Below are 20543 nucleotides of genomic sequence, written 5' to 3'. Positions count from 1 at the left end.
TTTCTTAACACTGCAGTATATGCCTCTTGCTTTTCTAGTGCTAGCCAGCCCCCGCCAGCGAAATAAAGTAGATTTAACTTTTTGAAAGGCTTGCTTTTCCCATGTGGGTTTCTCAGGGAGACGTCAGATAGCCGCACGACAGGGAAATCCCACGGTGGATGCGCCGCGCCGGGCAGAGCTACCTGTGCCAGGGCACATCCTCGGCGTCCCCGGTCCCCTCGGCTCTGGGGCTCGTGGTGCTGGCAGGCTGCGTCCCGGGGGGCAGCTGCCCGCATCGCTTGGTGCTTGGCGTGCAGACGGATGGAGGCTGGAAGCTTTGGGCTTGGCTTTCCCCCAGTGCCACGGCGAGCCGAGCAGCGCCCGCGAGGAGCGCTGGGGAGGCGGCGCGCAGGCTTTGCCCTGCCGCGGGATGGGAGCACGGCAGGAGAAATCCTTCAGCACCGCTTGGTCTGAGAGCAGGGAGAGGGTCGGGCTCAGAGCGCTGCCAGGCTCACCACTCGCATCCAGAGAAGGTAAAAAACATTTTTTTCATTACCTTTCTTTTTATATACAGTTTTACATTAACTCGAAAGCATTTAACTTTTTTTTTTTTTTTACATATCTGAGATTGTGAAAGAAGAGATGTGCAAATAATAATGTGCTTCATTTCCAAAAAAAAGCCTGACAACTCCCCTGTTTCTCAGAAGGGCAAGCTTGCATGCTCCAAACCAGACCAGCAAAAGGATAAGGTGCTCAATGGGGATGGGGGAGGCTGAAGGATTGCGTTTAGATTTGGAGAAGTGGGTTGGAGGAGGCTGGGTGTTAATAATTAGCAGATTTGCTTAATAATTTCTCCTTCTTGCTGGTGCTCCATAAGAAACGTGTCACTCGGGGCTCAGAAATGCTCCTTCAGCTGGTAGGGAAGGCAGCTCGGCTTTCAGACACAAACATATCCCGAGAAATGAATTTGCTGCCGCCGGGCTGAGCGAGTTATTGTATCTGCCTCCGTGCTGATGCTAACGTTGTGCAATTAGTCTGGTGACAGCCACCGCAAGCTCGTCGCTGTGCCTCCTTTATGCCTTTTTCTTTTCAAACTACTCCCTTATTAGCTGCTGTTTGCTATGGTACTTGCAGGGAAAGCCTATCCTCCTGCAGCAGGGCTGGACACTCCTCTTTCCTCAGCTTTATGAATTTTCCATGCGGTGCCGACGGATTCCCAGGGGTTGGTTTCTTGGCGCGCTCCATCTCGGGAGACTCCCCAGCAGCTCTCGGTACAGTAAATCGAGGTGTGGTCTGCCAGGGCAGCCTTGTCTTTCCTCCCTGAGATGCAAGGAGGTGACACAGGCAGAAATTTAACATATAGGATTTATTCGCCGCTCTTCTTTTTGAGCATCCTCCTCTTAGAGGGAAAGGAAGGCGCAGCGACTTCCCAAGAAAGCATGGAGTAACCTCGATGCTAAAATGGCAGCGAAAGAAATAAGAAAATGGCGTCATCAGTGAAATTAGTTCTGATGGCTTGATTTGAAGGATGCCTCTGCCTGATGCAAGGATGTTTTCAGTGAGAGGTATTGCATTACAGGCATAGTTATGGCTCTACGATGAAGCTTTAAAATCATTTAAATCGGTATTTGTTTTCACAGTGTTATAAAAAGCATGATACCAGGAAGGCGGGTAGGATAACCTCATCCAGTGGGTGATCAGAAATTAGCATGCTGTAAATATTTTTAATTGTAAGGTCGTATTATGGATCTCAAGCCCTTTGGCAGTAACTCGTCGTTTATTTCAAATAGAGTTCAGGAAACAGCTAAAGCCCTGAGTTTTGTTCCGATCGTGACTTTCGTGGCACATTTATGATTTGTGTAGGGCTGGAGAAGAGCATTGTTATTTCCGTTTGTAGTTTTTAATCAGGATGCTAATACGAGTGCCTTTATAGCACCAGGGAGGAACTGGAGCTGCTCATCATGGCGCGGAGCGAAGCCCCACACCAAGGTCATCCATCTGCATTTAAATACCTTGAGAAAAACAAATGGCCATGCATTTGGGAACTTGATGAACAAGCTCAGATTCCAGACTGCCAAAAGCTAGTCGGCCCCGCGGCTTTTGGTGTGTGGTTCGCTCGCTCTGCGTGGATGCTGTCGCTGATGGTGAAATAGCAGGGACCACGATGGGCTTCTGGTGGGCAGCTGGTCCAGCTGCTCTGCTCTGCTCTGCTCTCACTGAACAAGTTGTATTGCAAGTGAGGCGACATTTAATTGTCTTTGTGGCATTGGGTTCCTCCACATTCGTTAAAACTAATGGAAACGCTGTCTGAGGTGCCGTCAGGTGTGATGTGCGGGTGTTAGCCAGCTGAGCAAGCTGCATCTGGTGCCTCCTGTGTAGCATTTCCTCCTGCTGTACTCCATGGGCAAGGGTCTGCCCACCTTCCTTCTCTAGCTCTGACGTTTTCTTTTCATTGCTTTTCTTCCTTCTGTTCCTTGCATGATCTCTAAGCACGTTAGGGTTATTTAAGACTTTCTACTTCGTTATACGTGTCATACCTATTGCACAGATTTCCTTCACATTTCTAACGGTGGTGGGACCTGGGATTCTTGCTAAGCAGCTCCCAGTCGCATCGCAGGGAGATGGAAAATGAGTAATGCCTGGGGAGGAAGAGAGGAGCCGCTAGAGAAGGTAGTGCTGTTCCTCACGCTATTTTTGTGTTGCATTAACAATTGCTGCCAAAATGATCTGTGCGGTGGAGGTTGATAATTGTACTTGAAAGAGAATCTCACTCTGAGCACCTTTGTTCTAAAATTTTAGGTTAAAAAAGGTGTTATGTAAGCTTTATGCCATTAAAGCATTTGTGACTTTGAAAAGTCCCCATTGAAACCACTTCTAACAGCATTCCCCTGCGCTCTGTGCATCCCAACGTGACATGGCAAAGATTTCTAGAGCCTGAGAATGAAAGACTGGTGTGTGTAACTCACATTGTTTCGGATCCTCTATGATGAAGGAGAAAGAGACAACACATAATATAAATATTTACTAAATTTGTGATAATTAGATATGCTGTACAAATAATATATATATGTTACAGTGGTTGATGTATTCTGTTTTCTACAGCCAAGTGTTGCACTTCACACAATTTTATCATTATAATTGGGATTTTTAATTCTTGCAAGCTTCTCTGATGTACCTTGTAAAATCCTAAAATGCATAGGAACATAGTAATTAACTCCTCGCATAACAAGAAAATTAAGTCACTTGTAAGTACAACAGTAAGTGCCTGGCACCATATTCCAGCAGGGAACATGAGCAGTTGCATTGCCTCAATACGCCCTGCACGATAAAGCTAGATAAAGCTATCTCCCTGTGTATTTCACATAAAATACATTTTCACATAAAATACATTTTCACATAAAATTTATTTGCACAAATGCACGTCAGAGGACTGAGGCTGGCTGAGGCCGGCTGTGGGCTTTGGCGGTGCCACTTGATGCTGGGATGGTTTGGTGTTAACAGGTGGTTTGGCGCTAGCCCTCCCGTGCCTACCAGGTGGCCTCCTGGCTGGAGCAGGACCTAAGGGGCGTTTATATTTCTTCCCTCAAAGACTGGAAACCGAAGGAGCATGTTTCCAGTCTTCATTTGCCAGGTTCAAACGGCCCCAGCAAGAGTCAAAAGAGCACATGCCATCTGCCCCCGCTTCTGCTGATGTGTGATTTCACAAGGAGTGGTTCTTGCGGCAGTTGGAGTTTCTCCTGTCACAGCTAGAAGGAATGATATTTATCCATCACCACAAAATCCAACGTTCCTGGATATGGTCTGGAGATGACTGTGAAAACTGCTTGAGTTTCACAGATCGACCAGCCTAAAACAGTAAAATAATACCAAAAAAAAGGCGTTCAACACTGTGCATCACATGGAGGCCACGCTGGCGGTGGGGCAGGCCCCTACCAAGGGCAAGGCCTGGCCTCCAGGCCAGGATCGCTGCTGTGCATCTTCCACCCTGCACGAGGGGTGTTGAGGAAGCCTTGCAGGTAAATTGCGGTGCTTCTCCTTCTTCTGCGAGGTGCTGTGCCTGCTGAGCACCCCGCTGCAATGGTGCAGGCACTGACACTCGCTGCCGCAGGAGGGAGGTCTGCACTGCTGCGGCTCTGCCGGGAAGGAAGGCAGCATTGCGGCTTTGCAACGTTTGATTTTGCTGGAGCAGAAAGTCAGCTGCTTTGGAAGTGCAATGATCTGTAAAATCACTGCTAGTCGTGCAGTGAAGCAGAGCTCGGGCCAGGGTTTGTGTATTTTCATGACTCACTGCTGGTGAAACGCTGTCTGCTCGCGGGGCTGGGAGGAGCTCTCCCACCTTTGCTTTTGCATGAATTGAATGGGAGTGCTGCCTACAAGCATGGAGCACAGTCACTGCATGCTGGTTTACGTGGTTTGAGACAACCTCTGGAGGCAGGTAGCAGAGCAGCAAATCTTCTCCAAGCCCAATATTTGGCTGAATTTAGTGTTAGTTATCAGTCTGCATATTTTCCCCTCCTAAGTTCCTTTGAAAGCCTCTGATGCAACAACTGGCTCTCAAGACTCAGCAAACTATAAACCCGTCTGGTTTTCCCTGCTTTTTCTCCTGTTTAGTCAACAGTGCATTAATTTTTTAGAAAATATTGGAGAATTTCCTACTCGAAATATGGTGGTAAGGAACTTCTGAACTGCTCATTGCAGTTTGACAAGCTCGGCTGTCTTAGTCCAGGCAGACTTTTCGCGTTACTAGATCCTGGAATTGCAGGCTCATGGGAAGGTCAGACGTGACCTTTACCATTTGTCCTTTCTACATTAGATGGTGAAAACGCACGTTTCCTCGTACTGCGCAGTTGAGACCATGCTGTTGTGCTTTCAAACAAGGGTTTTCCTTCCTCAGGCTCATCCCACCTCTTGAAGGTGTAGATTTTTTACGATCTGGATTGGAGGCATTAATTCGTGCATGGCTGTGGGGTAAGCCCCCTCAGACCTTCCTTTTCAGCGTACATTTGTGTACGCTGATTTGTTCCTTATCCTATTTTTAAGAAAAAAGAGAGAAACACGGCTGGGAGGGCTGTGCCAGAACGCACCACCTCAGTGAATGTGCTCAGATGTGCAGGAGTGTGTTAAGCAAATCTTTTCAAAGTAACAATTAAAAAAAATATGATAGTAGGGATAAATAAATCAGGTGCTTTGTCTGGAGCTACTGTTCCCACTGCTGAAGAGTGATTTTTGTTAATGGTGTAGTCGTCATCCCTGCTCGCCTTTGGAAGGATTCACTGGATCTACCGGAAATCCAGCACTTGAAAATATTTTAATCAAAGAGCAATTGACTTGAAATGGCCCAGATTGTTCATTTCATTTTCTCCTTTCTTCCCCTGCCAGTGAAAAATAAGCATCGCTGTCAACATCCAAGGCCTCAGTATACTATTTGGCAACATTTGGCTTCTCTTGACAGCTTGAATACCAAGATCAAGTATTAAAAGTATGGCCTGGCTGATGGAAGTAATTAAGAGACTTCTATCAGCCAGGAGAGAGTTTACTAACCTCATTTACTGCAGTAAGTGGAAGAGACTTTCAATCTCCTGTCAAAAAGAAACTGTCAGTGCATGCATGCCCTTTCGTACTGATAATGAATTAGTACTCAAACCCTTTCTTGCTGGAATTCAGGCTGGAGCAAGGCTGGTTCCTGTCACACCAGGCCATGTCAGGCAGCACCTGCCCGCCATAAAGGATGGCAGCAGAGAGCAGGGACATGGCACAGCCTGCCCGGGGCCTGCCCGGCGCTGCTGGGGCACCTCTGAACACATCCTCCTGGATAAGATTCTTGAAAATTGTGTGTTTGTGTGGTGGAGAACACCATCTTCTGGCAATGTCCTCTCCTGTCACGGTGGTGGGGGCCTGTCGAACCAAGTAAAATGGTTGTGCTTTGCCTCCATTCTCACCCAAACCTTCCTCACTCCTCAAGTTTCAAATGCAGCTCAAGGTGAGTAACCTCAGAGATGAAACTCTGAAAATGTGTTTGTCATACGCACTTCAGCTGTGGCTCTTTTTGTTGTTAAAAGCACCTGCTAATACCCTTTAAGGGCCCACCCCATCGCCACATTTTCCCTGTGGTTGCACTGGGGGTGGCCAGGAGCCAAGGTGATTTGTGTAGAGGCTCTCCTCTGCACACCGTGTTTGTAGCCTCTCTATCACAGGTTCCTGCATGTACCTGGCGGAGCTCAGTGGCAGGCAGGCATCTTTTCTGAAGGGCTACAAGCCAGAGCTGGAAGCGGGGTGGAATAGATGGGATTAAGGGCTGTGGGGAGCAAGGTGCAGGGAGTGAGGCATCATGGATGGCTGGGGAGGTTGGGCCGAGTGTTGTAGGAGCATAGGACTAGGATTTGGTACCAAGCAGGGCTGGATTTCAGCTGGCAGGGAGAAATTCAGGAGATAAAACTGGAATCCAAGGGGTAAGAGATCCAAGAGGAGCTGTAACGTGCTGGGGAAGGATGCTGAGGGCCAGCAGAAATGCAAGAACAAGCGATGGGACGAGCTGGAAAATGGGAACCTGAAGGTGGGAGAGTGGGTGTATTTCCAGGCCTGTGTCCCCGTTTGGCAAGTATCTTCCTGTCAGATACTGTACAAATCGCACTTAGGAAACAGCAGTGAGTGTTGCGGAGAACCTGTGATGGAAGAGAGATGTGCTGCTTCCCTTCCAAACGAGGTGTGGGAGGAGTGTGTGGGTGTCCCATGGGAACACAGGAAAATCAAATGCCGCAAGTCACACGCTGAAGCAGGACAGCATGATGTGACTTTAGGGCTCTGTGAGCTTTTTTCCTAAACCTGCCTCAGGGAAATAAGACACGGTTTCATTTTCAAGCAAAATCCAGGCTGCTTTGGGATCCCTGCCATGGCAGAACTTGTGTGGAGCCGCAAGGTGAGGACTTCACCTCTGAGGCTTTAGCGATGCTCCCGTTAGCTATTCCTATCTTTGCCATCTGCCGCAGTGAAATAGCCCTTTGTCTCCTAACAATATCTGTTCTCCTTCTGCTTCTCTCTTCGGATACCAAATCTGAAGCAACGTGTCGCTGCTCCTTGTACAATCAGTGGCATCTCCCCCGAGAGGGCAGCTCCTGAGATATGGGTCATGTACTCCCTTGGACCCGCCGTGCACGCTGACTGCTGTGCCTCTGTATCCTTGTTACAGTCTGCAGGCGGTGGTGGCAAAGTCAAACCTTCCCTCAGGGACTGCAGAAAGCTTTTAGGGCAGGCACAGCTCCGTGAGCACAACCCGGCGCTGTTCAAGGCTCAGGCCCCATAGACAATGCAAATCCTTCATGCTGTTACACGGCCTGGGATTTTCGTGGGGCCAAAATTCTCCAGCGTGAAGCCCATCGCTTCCATCCTTCTGCCCACCCTTGTTCCAGAGAGCTCTGATTTAACTTGTAGCAGGTGGACACTGGTGTGCGTTTATATAGGTAAGTGAAAGCTAAATGTGCAGTGACCAAAGCACGCTGCACCACTAGGTGGCAATGCAATAAGCCAGGGAATAAATGCTGGTAGAGCAGCCCTACAATCTTTATTTTAAGGTGTGAAATTTTGGCTAACAGAGCCCAGAGTGACGACTGCAGGAAACTGCAGTTTGGCCTAGGCAGAAGCAGTATCATTAACGGTAGCAGGAACCCCAGCGTCAGTTGCTGAAACTCCCTCTCCTGAGCGTAATAATTAGGCTGTAATTAACTGAGGCAGCAATTGTCGTGCTACAGTCACGTTTAGCACAAAGCATCGGACCAACGTTTTTAAGATGTACCTTCTGTTAGTGAGCCAATATAGATATTTGAGACGTGTGAAGATTTTCATTTGCTAAAAGAGTTGGTTTTGAGATGGAAAAAGACAATTACCATTCCCTGATCGGCGTTCAGTGTCATCTAATCCCTTAAATGGACCTAGTGAACTCCGGGAGCGGGGAGGTTTCATTAAGAGCGATACTCAGGCTGGATTTACAGTCTCCAAGGGAAGTTCTAGCACACTTATATCAGGCTGTGGATTACCATCACTGCTGTGTATATTTCTAGGCAGGTACCCAAGCTGTCTTCTCTTCCGTTTGGTCACCTTTCATGTAGCAAATAGTGTTTTACCCTGTGTATTGCAAAATAATTGTTTTATTTGGTGAAATTGTTGACCTCTTCCTTTCTGTCCGTATAAGGAGGTCTCAGGCAGGACTCGTGAGGTCTATCTCAGGGCTTTCAGGAGCCCAGGACTTGCAGAGGGAGCAGGGAGGAGGGCACCCAGCACGTCTGCAAGCTTCAGTGCCCGGCACGGCTTGCTAGCACCTTCCATCGCATCCATGTAGCTGCAGGTCTCTGTCTCTGAGGCAGTGGGGCGCTTTTGCATGTAAAATTAGCAGCGTTGTTCAAGGATACGGCAAACAGTGCTGGGCTCTGCAGCATCAGATCCCTACTGTCAGACGTGCAGGTATGTCTTTTGTTCGTAAGCTGGTGTGTGCTTTCGAGGTGTGCTCGTTAAGTGTAACTCTAGGTAATTCTTCAGTCCAGTTTGGGAGTGGGGGGAAAGGAGAGAAGGAGGAAGGGAAGACTTGCTGCCCTTTTGCAGACCTTCTAACCTTGCAGCCAAGGACAAACCTTAGAAAGGCACGTCTCCAGCCCTCCCCATCTGTCCTGCAAGGAGCCCAGACTGGGTCTTGGCCCCGTTAGGTGCCTGCGGCAGCTGCAGGAGTGCTCGGTCCCCAGACACATACAAGGAGCTGCATTTAGCTTCCCTTCTCCAGATTGTAACTGCGCTTTCTCTGCGGACATTGTCTAAAAATAAAGTGGGACGTGGATGAAGAAATGAAGACTATGCTGTGTGCCAGTAGCCCCTTCTTCCATATGTAATTCAAGGGCTTTCTCTGGGGGAGCTGCATCGCTTGTCTGTCCCAGGGGGCTGCAGTTCTGTCTCTACCTGCTATGCAGAAAGGGGTCACGTTCCTATTTCAGCTGAAGGGGGTCAGAGGACGTCCTGTACCCACGTACTGCCTGTACTATGAGTTTCAGAAGGGAAGGTTGCCATGCCCTTGATCTCACCCACGGGTGCTGGGTAACAGGAAGGCAGACAGCACACCTACGTTGTCTGCCAATTTTCTTCATTTCTGAGAAACCGCAAACCTTCCTCGCCTCTCAGACCGAAGTAGCAATCTGATATCTGTTGTTGTGTGTAATACAGCTGCAGGGCTATTTTTAAGACCTACCATAACTATATTTTCCCAAGGGTCCAAACCCTCATGACGGTGGGTTGCTGTCCTGCTGCAGGACCTGTGCTCCCCTGGAGAGCTGCAGCTTGAGCTAGGGTGTAAGGATCGATACCGATATTGTCAGATCGTTGGGGCAGGAAGCATTTCTTTGCAGGAAGATGTAGCGAATGAAGAGCTTGAAAGCCTCCTAAATCCTGACAAATTCAGTCCTGTACTGCTACAGTTGTATATCCTCATTGTAAAAGCATAAAGCACAGCACGTTGAGTTCCCACTCCCTTGAGTTGTCAGTGGCCTCTTTAACTTTAGGTCTGTGCAATGAGGATACAGACTCAAGGTTTTAGCACTTCGAGCTGATAATGTTATCGATGATTACTTCAGAGGGAAACAAAAGGTTTTTTTGTTGTTTTGGAGGATGATTAAATTCAAGTCTGGGAGTGCAAATCAACTGGGTTTGTTTAAACTGGGTTTGTTTAATTTAACAGTAAATATGTAAAATAAAGGTGTTCAAGTTAGGTTGTAATAAGTGTTTCCCATTTGTTCCCTGTGTATGTTACAGCATCTTACTCTGCAGGTATTCATTAAATGCAGGATATCTTGTCTTTGCTGGTATGGGTCACAAAAGTGATGTTTAGGATAAGTAGCTACAGCTCATTTGAATCAGTTCACATACACCAGACCTGTTTTGAGATTTATTGATATACTAAAAATATAACTCTAAAATTTTTAACCACTCCAGCTGTGTTTAAGGAGGGACTATGCAGTAAACTTCTCCTTTGTGCTTTCCAACTGTTTAGTTACTTTCATCCTTTTTCAACTGATTATTTTTAAAGCTTTTTCACAGTTCCTATCGGGCCCACAAGAGCTCCACTCCTGCCTGAAGCTGCCAAGTCAAAACCTTTTTTTCTTTTTTTTTTTTTAACATACTCAAGTCCAACAATCTTATCTGTGCTTATCGCTCCTACCAGCTTTCATCCTAGCTCCCTCAAATAGAGAGCAAGGGGAAGCAGTTGCTGGGACACAGAGATAAAAAAGAATAGAAGCAGGATATTTCACCAGGATTTAATGCATATTAAAACAGGGGATTAATGCGTTTTCATTTTCACACTGCTCTGTATGGGCATCTTGCTGTACCTCTGGTGAAGTGAGGTGACCTTTAAACTTCTCTGGAATGGACTGGGGAGAGCTGCCAGCACTTCGTGGAGTTGAAAGAGCTGAGTAGTACAATATGTATCTGATGGCAGCACGAGGTAGCTTTTAGACTGAAGCTCTGTTTCTCCTTTTCTGCAGGGATTCCTGAAGAATGAAAAAGATAATGCCTTGCTGTCAGCTATTGAAGAGTCCAGGAAAAGGGTAAGTTGGAAGCAAATACCTATTTATAAACAAACCAAACCACAAAAAACCCCACACACGAAAGGGGAGGGAGGTGGTGGATCTTGAGGAATTATTTATAAATCAGATGTTTAATAAACCTAGTGGAATTGAAGAGGACTGTCTACAGAATATACAATAGTTATATGTAAAAATAGTTGCTTAGAATTTCCAGAAGAAATAATTTTCAGTTGCATTTCAGCTGCAATATTATGTAGGGTCTGGAAGCTCACAGTGTTAAATATGAGTTTGAACAAAGCAGCTGCTTGTAAGGCACAGCATGCTCTAACCCTCTCTCTACAAGTGCCTTCTTTTCTAGAGATGATAACACTGGGATAACATCACGTTTTTTGCTCTGAGAAGTACCTTGTGCCTTGACCTCCCATACAGTGGTGATGCTCTGTGGATTTGTGGAAGCTGTTTCCCCAGGTCACAGGAATTGAAGCGTGGTGCTCTCCACACGACTACCTTCAGACCCATGCAGCAGCAGTACTGCAAGGTGTAATTCTTGTCTGTAGGACAGCCAGAACATGATGCTGCTTACACTGTCCAAAGCAAAACTCTTGTATATTAAAAACAGTTTTTGAAGCAGTGCAAAAGAATTGCTACAATAAGAAAGTAAGAGCTGTCACTTAGGCTCAGAGAAAGGGTTTGAGCCCAGTTTTCTGTCCTCAGAGGGGACCAACGCCTAGGCAGTCTGTAAGGGAAAAAGACTGAGCCTTCCCCCATTCATCTCCTGTCTCTGCACCTCAAGCAAATAGTTGTTGTAGGATTTTCTGAGCTGGAAGCTGTTCTCTGCTGCAAAATTCGTCTTATTGTGGTCCTGAGTCTATTAAGGCTTTTGGTATCTGTCATATTCGGGGGCAATGATTTCCACAGTTGAATTATGCAGTGTGGAAAAACGCTTCCTGTTTGTCTTGAAGCTGCTGCTTCAAAATGTCATTGCATGCTTCCAGTGCTTATGTTACGATCGTTTCCCTACACGTATACTTGGGGCACCAGGTTTAGAACTGAGCCTGTGTTTATTTCAAATGATAAGGAATGGTACTTAAGCATTATTAAATTATTTTAATTACATATAATTATGCTGTAATTATCAAAGCATATTTAAACCCCCATTGAAGTGATTATAGTGAAAGTAAGAAGACCTACATTCCATCATGAAAGTATAAAATGATTTTATATTATACGGCAAGAAACAAAAATCATATGCTCTAGTTGCACGTGTGCACCATAATTAAATGTTTGTCAAATGTCACTGCCTTTTACCCATTCACTTATACTAGGGAATGTTTAATTGACAGTACCCTAAAAGCAGTCCATAAGAGATGAAATCTTATTCAGGCAGCCAAAACGTGTAGTTATGTACACTGCAGCTCAAAGTGATTTGAAAGAGAGACAGAGAGAGAGGGTTGGGAAAGATAAAGTAGCAGTGTATGGCTTCTTCTCCAGAATTAGTGGAAATAAGAGCATTTTCTGTCCCAGTGTACTCAAGGCTGCTGGCTAGCATCACTCCAGCAATAACAGGAAGAGAGCAGAGAAGCATCTTCGATATCGTAATGCTCATTGCCAAAATAAGGAGTGCTGAGCAGAGCTCTTCCCCTCCATGCATTCCTCCATCAGATCTGAAGCTGTTGTAGCACATCAGCCGTTTTAAAGGGTGTTTCTTCTCAGGGTGTGATTTACTGTACTTGTTTTCCTGATGAGAAAGGCTTTCTGGTTCTTCTGCACCCGTTGATCTTCCTTAATAATTTTTATTTTTCTTGCATCATATTTCCTGTTTAAAAGGAAAAACATACTGATAAAGACCTGAAAATGAAATACGGGCTCTAAACAGACATCTCTATTAACAGTGCAGTGCATCAAACCTTTATCACCTCCAGGGAGGCGAAGAGCTGTTTGCCAGTAGAGAAACAGGGCTCGATAAACCACGCAGATCAGTGGTGACCTGGATATCGTGTGCATGCAGTTGGGTGGCCAACTGCTAAATTAACAAAAGGTTTGGGCTGAGGGAGGTGGGCAGACGGCAAGGAGCCCTTAACTTCCACGCTCGTTATCTTAGCCCTGTAACAGGGTCAGAGCTCGGCGCGTGCTGCTGCCCCCTCTGCTCTTTCTGCAGTGCTGTAAACCAGGGCTGCTGCTGCTACACATAAGGTCTGTGTTCCGGTGGGGTGAAATGGGTATTTTGGATCCAGGCATCTTATGCAGAAGTTGCAGCTATTGCTGCTGAGGGAAATGGAGAGCTCAAGAAAATCCTGAAGTCGTGAGCAATTGTGGATAGCATCTCAGCCTGTCCATTTCCAACCTGCTGGGCTTTCTGTGTGTCAGCGCCACAGAAAAGACAAAGATCCAATCATTTAGTAGCTGGGTACGCAAAAGCTATATTCATTCATGCACACCTATCTTCTGAATCCCCTCGTACCTAGCAGGAGGTCTGATAATATCCAGCAAATCGTTAGCTCTTGAGGGCTGACCGGGTTGATTTAGCTAGTTGCTGTTTTAAGCTGGTCTGTTAATAGCAGAGCTGGTTAGTGGTTGCATGCTGTTTGGAGTTTCTGTCTATTCCTTAGCTCTTCTTCTTCAACAGACCTTTGCTATGGCTGAGGAGTATCACCGAGAATCAATGCTGGTTGAATGGGAACAGGTGAAGCAAAGGATTCTTCATACCCTGCTGGCATCGGGGGAAGATGCTCTCGATTTCACCCAGGAAAACGAGGTAACTGCCTTCCTGAACACTGCGTGGTCACACTCAGCTGGCACTCTGACGCTGCTGAAACCACCTCTGGATTATTTTATAGCTACAACCGTTGAAAATAAGTGATATTAAAGCTCTATTTAACGTAAAAATGGTTGCAACTAGTAGAATGCATTGCCTAGCGAAGTATCGAACCTTTGTTTTTATTGACTGATTGGTGCAGGCAGTGGAGCTCCTGTTGCTGAAGCTGTTTTATGTGCAAGTTGGAAGCTCAGTCACCCTAGTGCATAGGAGATCGATACACCCAGCAGACAGAAAACACGTCAGGGTGAACTTCTCCTTCAGGGAAACTTTGCAGAGCTAATGAGACCAGACAGCTTCTCAGGTGTAGCTGTTCTCCCAAACAGGTCTTGCAATGTCTCTTCCCCTTATCCCTGTCTACTAGCCAGGATTTATGGCTTTTTGTAGGAGGGTGTGGAAGTCTCTCGGGTTTCTTGTCAACACCAGTTGAATATTCAAAAAAAAAAAAAAAAAGAGGGAGTATGCTTTCCTTTTACCTTGCTCTCTCACTGTTGTGCCTCAAGGCCTCTTGCACTCAGCAATTCAAGGTTAATCCAGTGGTGACCAGATCCTTTGGGCAAGACAGCCCCTGTTTGATATGAAAAGATGTTGACTGGTAACTCAAAACATTACGTGTGTTGTGTTACAATTTAAAACTTTAGTTTTTCTTAAAATGCTGCCGTGCCATGAGCAGAACATGGCACGGCTACGTGCAGAGTTATGGGAGCTCCACCCCTGTGAGCCAGAGGCGTCAGACATCAGCTGGGATCCCAGGAGCATGAAGTTGCATCGCAGCCCCAGCACACTGCTCCATCAAAAGCTAACCTTGAGAGGAGAGGCAGTAGGGAAAGAGCATTGCTGTGCTTTCAGGCCAGAAGACAGGCCCATTTTTTTTTTATAGCAATCTTCCCCATGCAATTCCCCATTTTATTTTATTTTTTTTTCATTGGTGTGACTTACAGAGCTGCAAACTGCATTAAAAAAGTTAAAAAAAAAAAAAAAAAAAAAAAAAAAAAAGGTCTTGGTGTTAATGGGGTATGACCTGTATAGGGATTTGGAAATAATTAAAGCTGTTAATGAAATGTCCCTTTCTGATTACTATTCTTTTAAATATAGGTTAATTCCAGTTAGCATACATCTCTTTATAGAAGCTATTTTCCCTAGAATGTATTTTACTGATACTTCACTGTGACTTTTCAGAAGGCTGTCCAGTGTTCCACTATTAGAGATGTTAAATAATGCAGGCTGAATTTGTTTAAAGCTAGGAACAGCTCTCCCATTACTTTGGGATGTGAGTCTGCAGACTTGGCAGCTGTTCTAATAGCTTCTAACATCTTTGATTTGTGTGAGTTACTGGTGTGGGGTTTGCCTTCCAAAGTGTGGATACCAGCTGCTGGGAGAAGCAATATAATAACCTTCTCTGAAAAGCCCAAACCCCTTTTCTGCTGTTTCAGTATCAAAATGGACGGTAACCCCAGCCCGTGGCACTTGAGATGCCAAGCATCAAATTGGTGGGAGGTGGGGAAAACCCTTTAATAGTTTCCATGAATGAGTTTAAAGACTCAGTGTACACCATCGCTCAGTAATACTCCACTCTCCCTTTCAAAGCACTCGTGGTATCGGTATGTCATTTCAAGAGCATTTAAAATCCTTGATATATTCCAGTCTTAGCCTCAAGAAGTCAAAGGTCTGAGAGGTTTGAAGTGCATCTACTGTGTTAAAAGCCTGTTATCTAACCTCCCCACAGCAGGTTGTTCTTCTAAAGCCTTGTTCCAGTCAAATAAGTTTTTTGTGTGTGTGACACAAACAGACACAGCCTGTGGAATATAGTAGAGGTTTAATTGATATCCTCTGGAGATGGAGAATCAACTGAAAAGGCACAGATCCAAACACAGCAGGGGGCCGGTCTGCCTGCGAGCCAATTTCAAGCTTTGGGCAAGCTAATTTGGGCAGAGTGAAATACCAACACATTATTCATGAAAATAAGACCAATTAACAGGCAAAGCTCATGATTCAAAGAAGCTAGCACAGGACTTGCCATTAGTGGTTTCTGTTCTGCCTTGTCCTCCAGCCTGGCCTTTTTCCCCGTAAGGGAAAAACTGAACTAAAAAAGGGTGCTCCTTGGGAGGAGGGAAGAAAGCCTGGCTTTTGTTTTCAGGATATCAAACACCTATGTTACGTTCTCAAGGTGTTTGTTCCGAGTTTTGTTCTGCTAGGTTTTGAGGCATTTCTTTTGTCCTTTTATTCCCTTTTTTTTCTTCCACCCCCTCCCCAAGCTCTTCCCCTCCTGCTGTCGAGCAGCCTGCTCCCGCAGTGTCTGAGAGACGCCGTTGCTCTCGCTTTCTCCTCTGCCCTCCGTGTGACGATTTCACATCCCCTAAAGCCCAAGGAGCGCAGGATCCTTTCCTCTCCCCCGCTGCACCACGATGGGTTTTGATGGTGTTTCTCCAGCTCGGTCTCCTGCGTAGTTATGCGCTGCATCTAGTGGCCAAGCCATTTGGAGAGCTGACAAAATGTCTGCCCAGCCTTCTGCTGAGGAATGTGCATATGCATATGAGGGCGATGAATAATGCAGCTTTCTGGGTGTGCAGTTGGGTGCACAAGCGAGGGTGAATGCTTGGCTGAGTACAAATGAAGGACTCCTTTGAAAAGCAGCATCATTCAGCTAAATGAATTTAAAGATAAAACTGTGATGGTGGCGCGGTCTAATTGCAGTTTTTGCAAATGGATAATATTCAAAATAAATAGCGCGGCTCTGAAGAATCTTTTGGAAAGACCTCAATTCAGGACAGGGAGAAGCAAACGTGATTGATCGAAACAGCACAAGCTGTGTGAGCAACCACAGACCAGATAGGCAGAGATGTGTGTGTTTGTACTTCTGCAGTCCTTGGTGCATTACCAACTTTTCCTTTTTAGCATTTGCTGCTCCAGTTATGCTTCAGGAGCTGACCTAAAACATAATTTTTCTAGTACACACCTAGCTGCTGTTTTCAGCGCATCTTTCATCATCTTTTCCTCGCTTGAAAACTTGAGAAGTTCTGACTTGCTGCAAAAGGATATCCTCCCCCTTCCCCAGATTTCCTCCTGAGCTGCGGCAGACGCCTCTTCAGGCACCGACTGCTGGCTATGGAGGGTTTGCCTGCACACCTATCCGTTTCTGCAGTGAGGGTAAAGACTGGAAACGGCCTTCCCCGTGCTGACTCACTGCTGTAGTTTCCCTTTTGAAATTTCCTTTTAGCCCAACCATGAGATACTTCAATGAGCTTTTTTTCTATTACCGTTTAATAATTCAAAGATGGAGCCAGAATGTGAGTATGAGATGGAAAAAAAAAGGAAATGCTCTAGCTCCCGTGGCTCTTGCTGTAGGAAAGAAAAGCATAAGAAAAGCAAGACAAATTCTGGTATTCCTGATTTTTTTTTTCTCACTGAAAGGCCAAGCTGGTTGAGGGCATTTAAAGAATTTACCTGCAATGTGTCAGGTCTCAGCTGTGGCAAATTGTTAATAAGTGATCCTCAAAGCGTAATGGATAGGGAAAAATTAAAACTGGAGAAAGGAGAGGAGAAAAAAAAAACACTAAATGCACATTCTTTCGTTTCAGATGTGCACTTTTGAATTCAGATCCTTACCTGTGGATTTTAACCTGTCAGTCTTACACTGCTTTCTGGAAAGGCGGCCACAGAGATGCTGCTCTTTGGTGCTGTGGTACAACAGCAGGAGAAAAAGGAACCGGATTCGCAAAATAAAGCCCCAGTCCTTGTATTTGTGGTGTGTGAGCGCCGGTTGAAAAGTGACACCAAGTCACAATGTACTCTTCTTGCTTTAGAAGATGAAACCTCATCAGTAATTAATGACAGCGTCCATAATTTAGTGTTACTTTAAATAACTCTGCAATTTATGTAGCACAGCAGAGGGGAAGGCTGCAAAGCGCTATTTCTGCCATCACGTCTGTTTCCCAGGAAACCTGCTTTAACGGCTTCTTTGTTCTTTAGAACAAAGAATTTGCCGTTTTTAGGTGGGTTTAAAGGAATTTGTGTCAGATGATTTGGCACTGAAAGAAAAATGCAAATACTTCTGAATATCAGTATCCATTAGGAGTGACTCTGAGCAATATTTTTGGGGTAAGTTCAGTTGCAAAAAGAAAGTGGTTTCTGGTGAGGTATTTTGTTTGTGCTGCCTAAGGTCTAAATGAATCTGATTTTACTGTCAGGTTGAACATAATTTAAATTGCACTGTTACTGAGAAATGAATGCAGTGATAAATTAATTTCAGCAATTCAAAGGATTTTTCACGTTTGTATTTGATACCTTCATTTATATCTCACTATACCAGGGACAAACACAACTGAATACTTTTTATTTTGCAGTCAACTGTTGTATGCAGTGCAAAAAGCATAAATCATAAATATCACAAATCTCTTATAATTTCTGAATAGGGGCCATGCCCTTATCTTCACATAAATGCCTAGCTAGCTCAGAACAGCTTCGTGGCTGTTGCACTTGTGTGACTTCATTTGTCTTTGTTTTAAACTGCAAAAATTTCCCTGCTCAGAGCTTGTGGACTAGGACAATTACAGCTTTTTTAAGAACATGAACTCCTGAGGGTAAGGGCGGTCTTACATAACAGAAGGTACCACTCTGGTTACCTGTTACCAAATTAAAACAGTCAGTGCTTCCCAAATGCTTCCCTGCATAGACTGTGTGGAATTTCACGAGTTTTTATTATTTTGTTTCAAAGTTGGGATACAGCCCAGGAAAATGTGAGATTCTTTTGAAGATCCTATCAGCAACTCCTCTTATTTGAAATGAGAAATTGTTTACAATTTCATCAGGAGAGAAGCTATGTGTTACCTGTTCCTTGAATTCTGAGCAATCTGAGCATTGGGTCACCTTGGTCCTGCCGTGCCACAGCACAACTGGTCAAATTTAGCTGAACTCTTCCAGGAAAGACTGGAACATGTCCTTGAGCAATACTTGACGGTGATTGTACCTACACAACAAAGTATTACAGCTCTGGGTAACCACCGTGAGAAGAAGTGAAGCTCTTTGACAGTATTGGTGGGGTGCAGCGTAACAGCTCACGAGGAGGATGTGCAGCTAGCTAGAACCGACTTTGGTGAAAAGCTGAATTTTAAAGCTCTGCAGATGTGCCTTCTCTTTGAAAAAAGTTACTGGTTCCAGTTTAAAGGAATAGATGTGGACTGGAGTTACCTGGCACGAGTCCTGTGTATGCTTAGAGCTGCCTTCAGTATTTACCTTCTGTACTTCACATCCTCTCTTGTGGTAAAAATAAACAGCCAGCTTAGATCTTGTAGCTGTACCTGAGCTAGAGACCTGAAGCAAGCAGAGCAAGGTGTGCACGGAGAGGTGACATCTGCTGCCAGGCCGACTGCTGCTGGGACAGACAAATGAGCTTTAGGGTTTGAAGTCAGAAATGTAAATGCTGCTGCCTTGGCTTCAGACCTCAAAATATGGTTGCTTTTCTAAGGGCTTGTCTATTCCTCCTCTCCTTCCCCAACTATGTCAGTTGGCTTAGTAAATATTATGTTGCTGTACTAAGCTTGTCTTGCTTTTATCTTCAGCCCATCATGGCTATAGTGCTCCTCAAGAAGCAGCCGATATTAAAGGACTGCTTACCTCAAAGGGATCTGTCTTTAAATAATTGCACTTAATTTTTCAAACCCAAGACTTGCAATGCTGAAATAAAGAGCTACATCTATACGAAACTGGAAGTGTTGGAGGGTTACATATTTAGCTGTGAGGTTTTTTCGTCCAGAGTGGTGAACATATGTGTTTAGTGGTGGCTATACTGAAAACATACCTGTGGTTTGTGGGAAGCATTTGTAAGGATAGCTTTGAGGCGTAAGAATATTACAGTAGTATTATATTTCAAGTTTTACAAAAAAATTACAAATCGTCCATGCCATGACTCTTATCAACTGTCCTCTAACTCTACAGTGGAAATATTTCAACGCTTGTGTAGACACTATGGGTAGGAAGTTTTTTTCAGATCATTATTTTGCCAGCTTCCTTCTTCCTCCTCCAGCTAAGCAGCACTGGGGCATTTTTCAGCAGATAATTGCATGCTCCAGCCCCGTTTTGTGTCAGTGTCATGGTACTGGGGCAAAAAGAGCGTCAGATTTGCTGGACTGCATCCATTGAGCTGGTCTGTCACAGCCTGCCTCCTCGCTGCCATGGAGGTTCGGACTGGATGCTTCTCAGAGAGACACTGAGCATGCCAATAAGCAACCTTTCAGGAAACAAAAGCAAAGAATTAAAATTACAAGATGCTAATGAGGCACGCTGGTGTCCTAATTCTGGAGAGCTAATGGTTGGTTTGCGCACTGAATAAGCGGGATTTCTGTCACTTGAGGAAGTTGAAGCTATATTGGGAGGATAATAGGGGATTGCAGTGACAGTGTGCCTCTTCCTTGCAGAACCTGGTAAGTTGTGTCAGGAGCAGAGGTGTTTTTGCTGTACCTTAGGAGAAGATCTATTGGTTAAATGCGTTGCAGTAATTTTATACCCTCTGTGTGAAATGCTCAGATGACTAAAATTGAATATGCAGACTACAGGGTTTGGCTGTATTGGGGAAGAAAAAAATAGCAAGCATTTAATAACCTTTATGCTTCTTGTTAAACAGCCCAGCTATGCTGGTGAGTCGGGCCCTCCAGGTCGCAGCTCGCTGGACAGCGTGGAGATGGCATATGCTCGGCAGGTGAGTGTGCTGGAAAGGAACATAAAACCCGTAGCTGAACGTCGTTCTCTGTGTAGAGGTGGGAAAATAAAAATCTGTGAGCGTAATGTGTAAAGAGATACGGAAGGTACAGCATGAAGACATCTGCCCGGGATTAAAATGCAATTGGAAAATACGGAAAGTTAGCCTGACATTTTTGGAAATGCACTCGTCTGTCTACGACAGTATTTGTGTCAAAAGGAGATCCGGAGCAACATATGTGACTGTAGAAGTCGTTCATGTTCATACAGTAAATTAAAAGTTTTAACCTTTCAAAAAATGTTTTTTGGAGTTCATGTCACAGTGTAATATCATGCAAACGAAGAGTTACATGCCCTCTATTCTCACGTGTGGAAGGAAGATCACTTTTTGGATATCTGCATATAGGGAAAAACATGCTGAAGTCTTAATCCTGATATTTGTCAAATTATATCCCATTTTAATAGGATCAATTATGAGGAGCTTTAGTGCAGCAGCT

General features: G+C 45.1%; 1 protein-coding gene across 3 annotated transcripts in view; it reads left to right on the top strand.

Annotated features, from left to right (window-relative positions):
- The window catches only part of NUP93 (nucleoporin 93), an 80726-nt gene that overhangs the window by 38878 nt on the left and 21305 nt on the right, over window positions 1-20543 (top strand). For all 3 annotated transcript variants that reach the window (XM_040570947.1, XM_040570948.1, XM_040570949.1), the window contains exons 4-6: window positions 10497-10559; window positions 13165-13293; window positions 19973-20047. In XM_040570947.1, the coding sequence (XP_040426881.1) occupies window positions 10497-10559; window positions 13165-13293; window positions 19973-20047 (267 nt within the window). The remainder of the gene's footprint in view (window positions 1-10496; window positions 10560-13164; window positions 13294-19972; window positions 20048-20543) is intronic.

Source organism: Cygnus olor, chromosome 12 (genome assembly GCF_009769625.2).
Source record: "Cygnus olor isolate bCygOlo1 chromosome 12, bCygOlo1.pri.v2, whole genome shotgun sequence".
Taxonomy (NCBI): domain Eukaryota; kingdom Metazoa; phylum Chordata; class Aves; order Anseriformes; family Anatidae; genus Cygnus; species Cygnus olor.
This window is presented reverse-complemented; position numbering and strand designations above follow the sequence as displayed.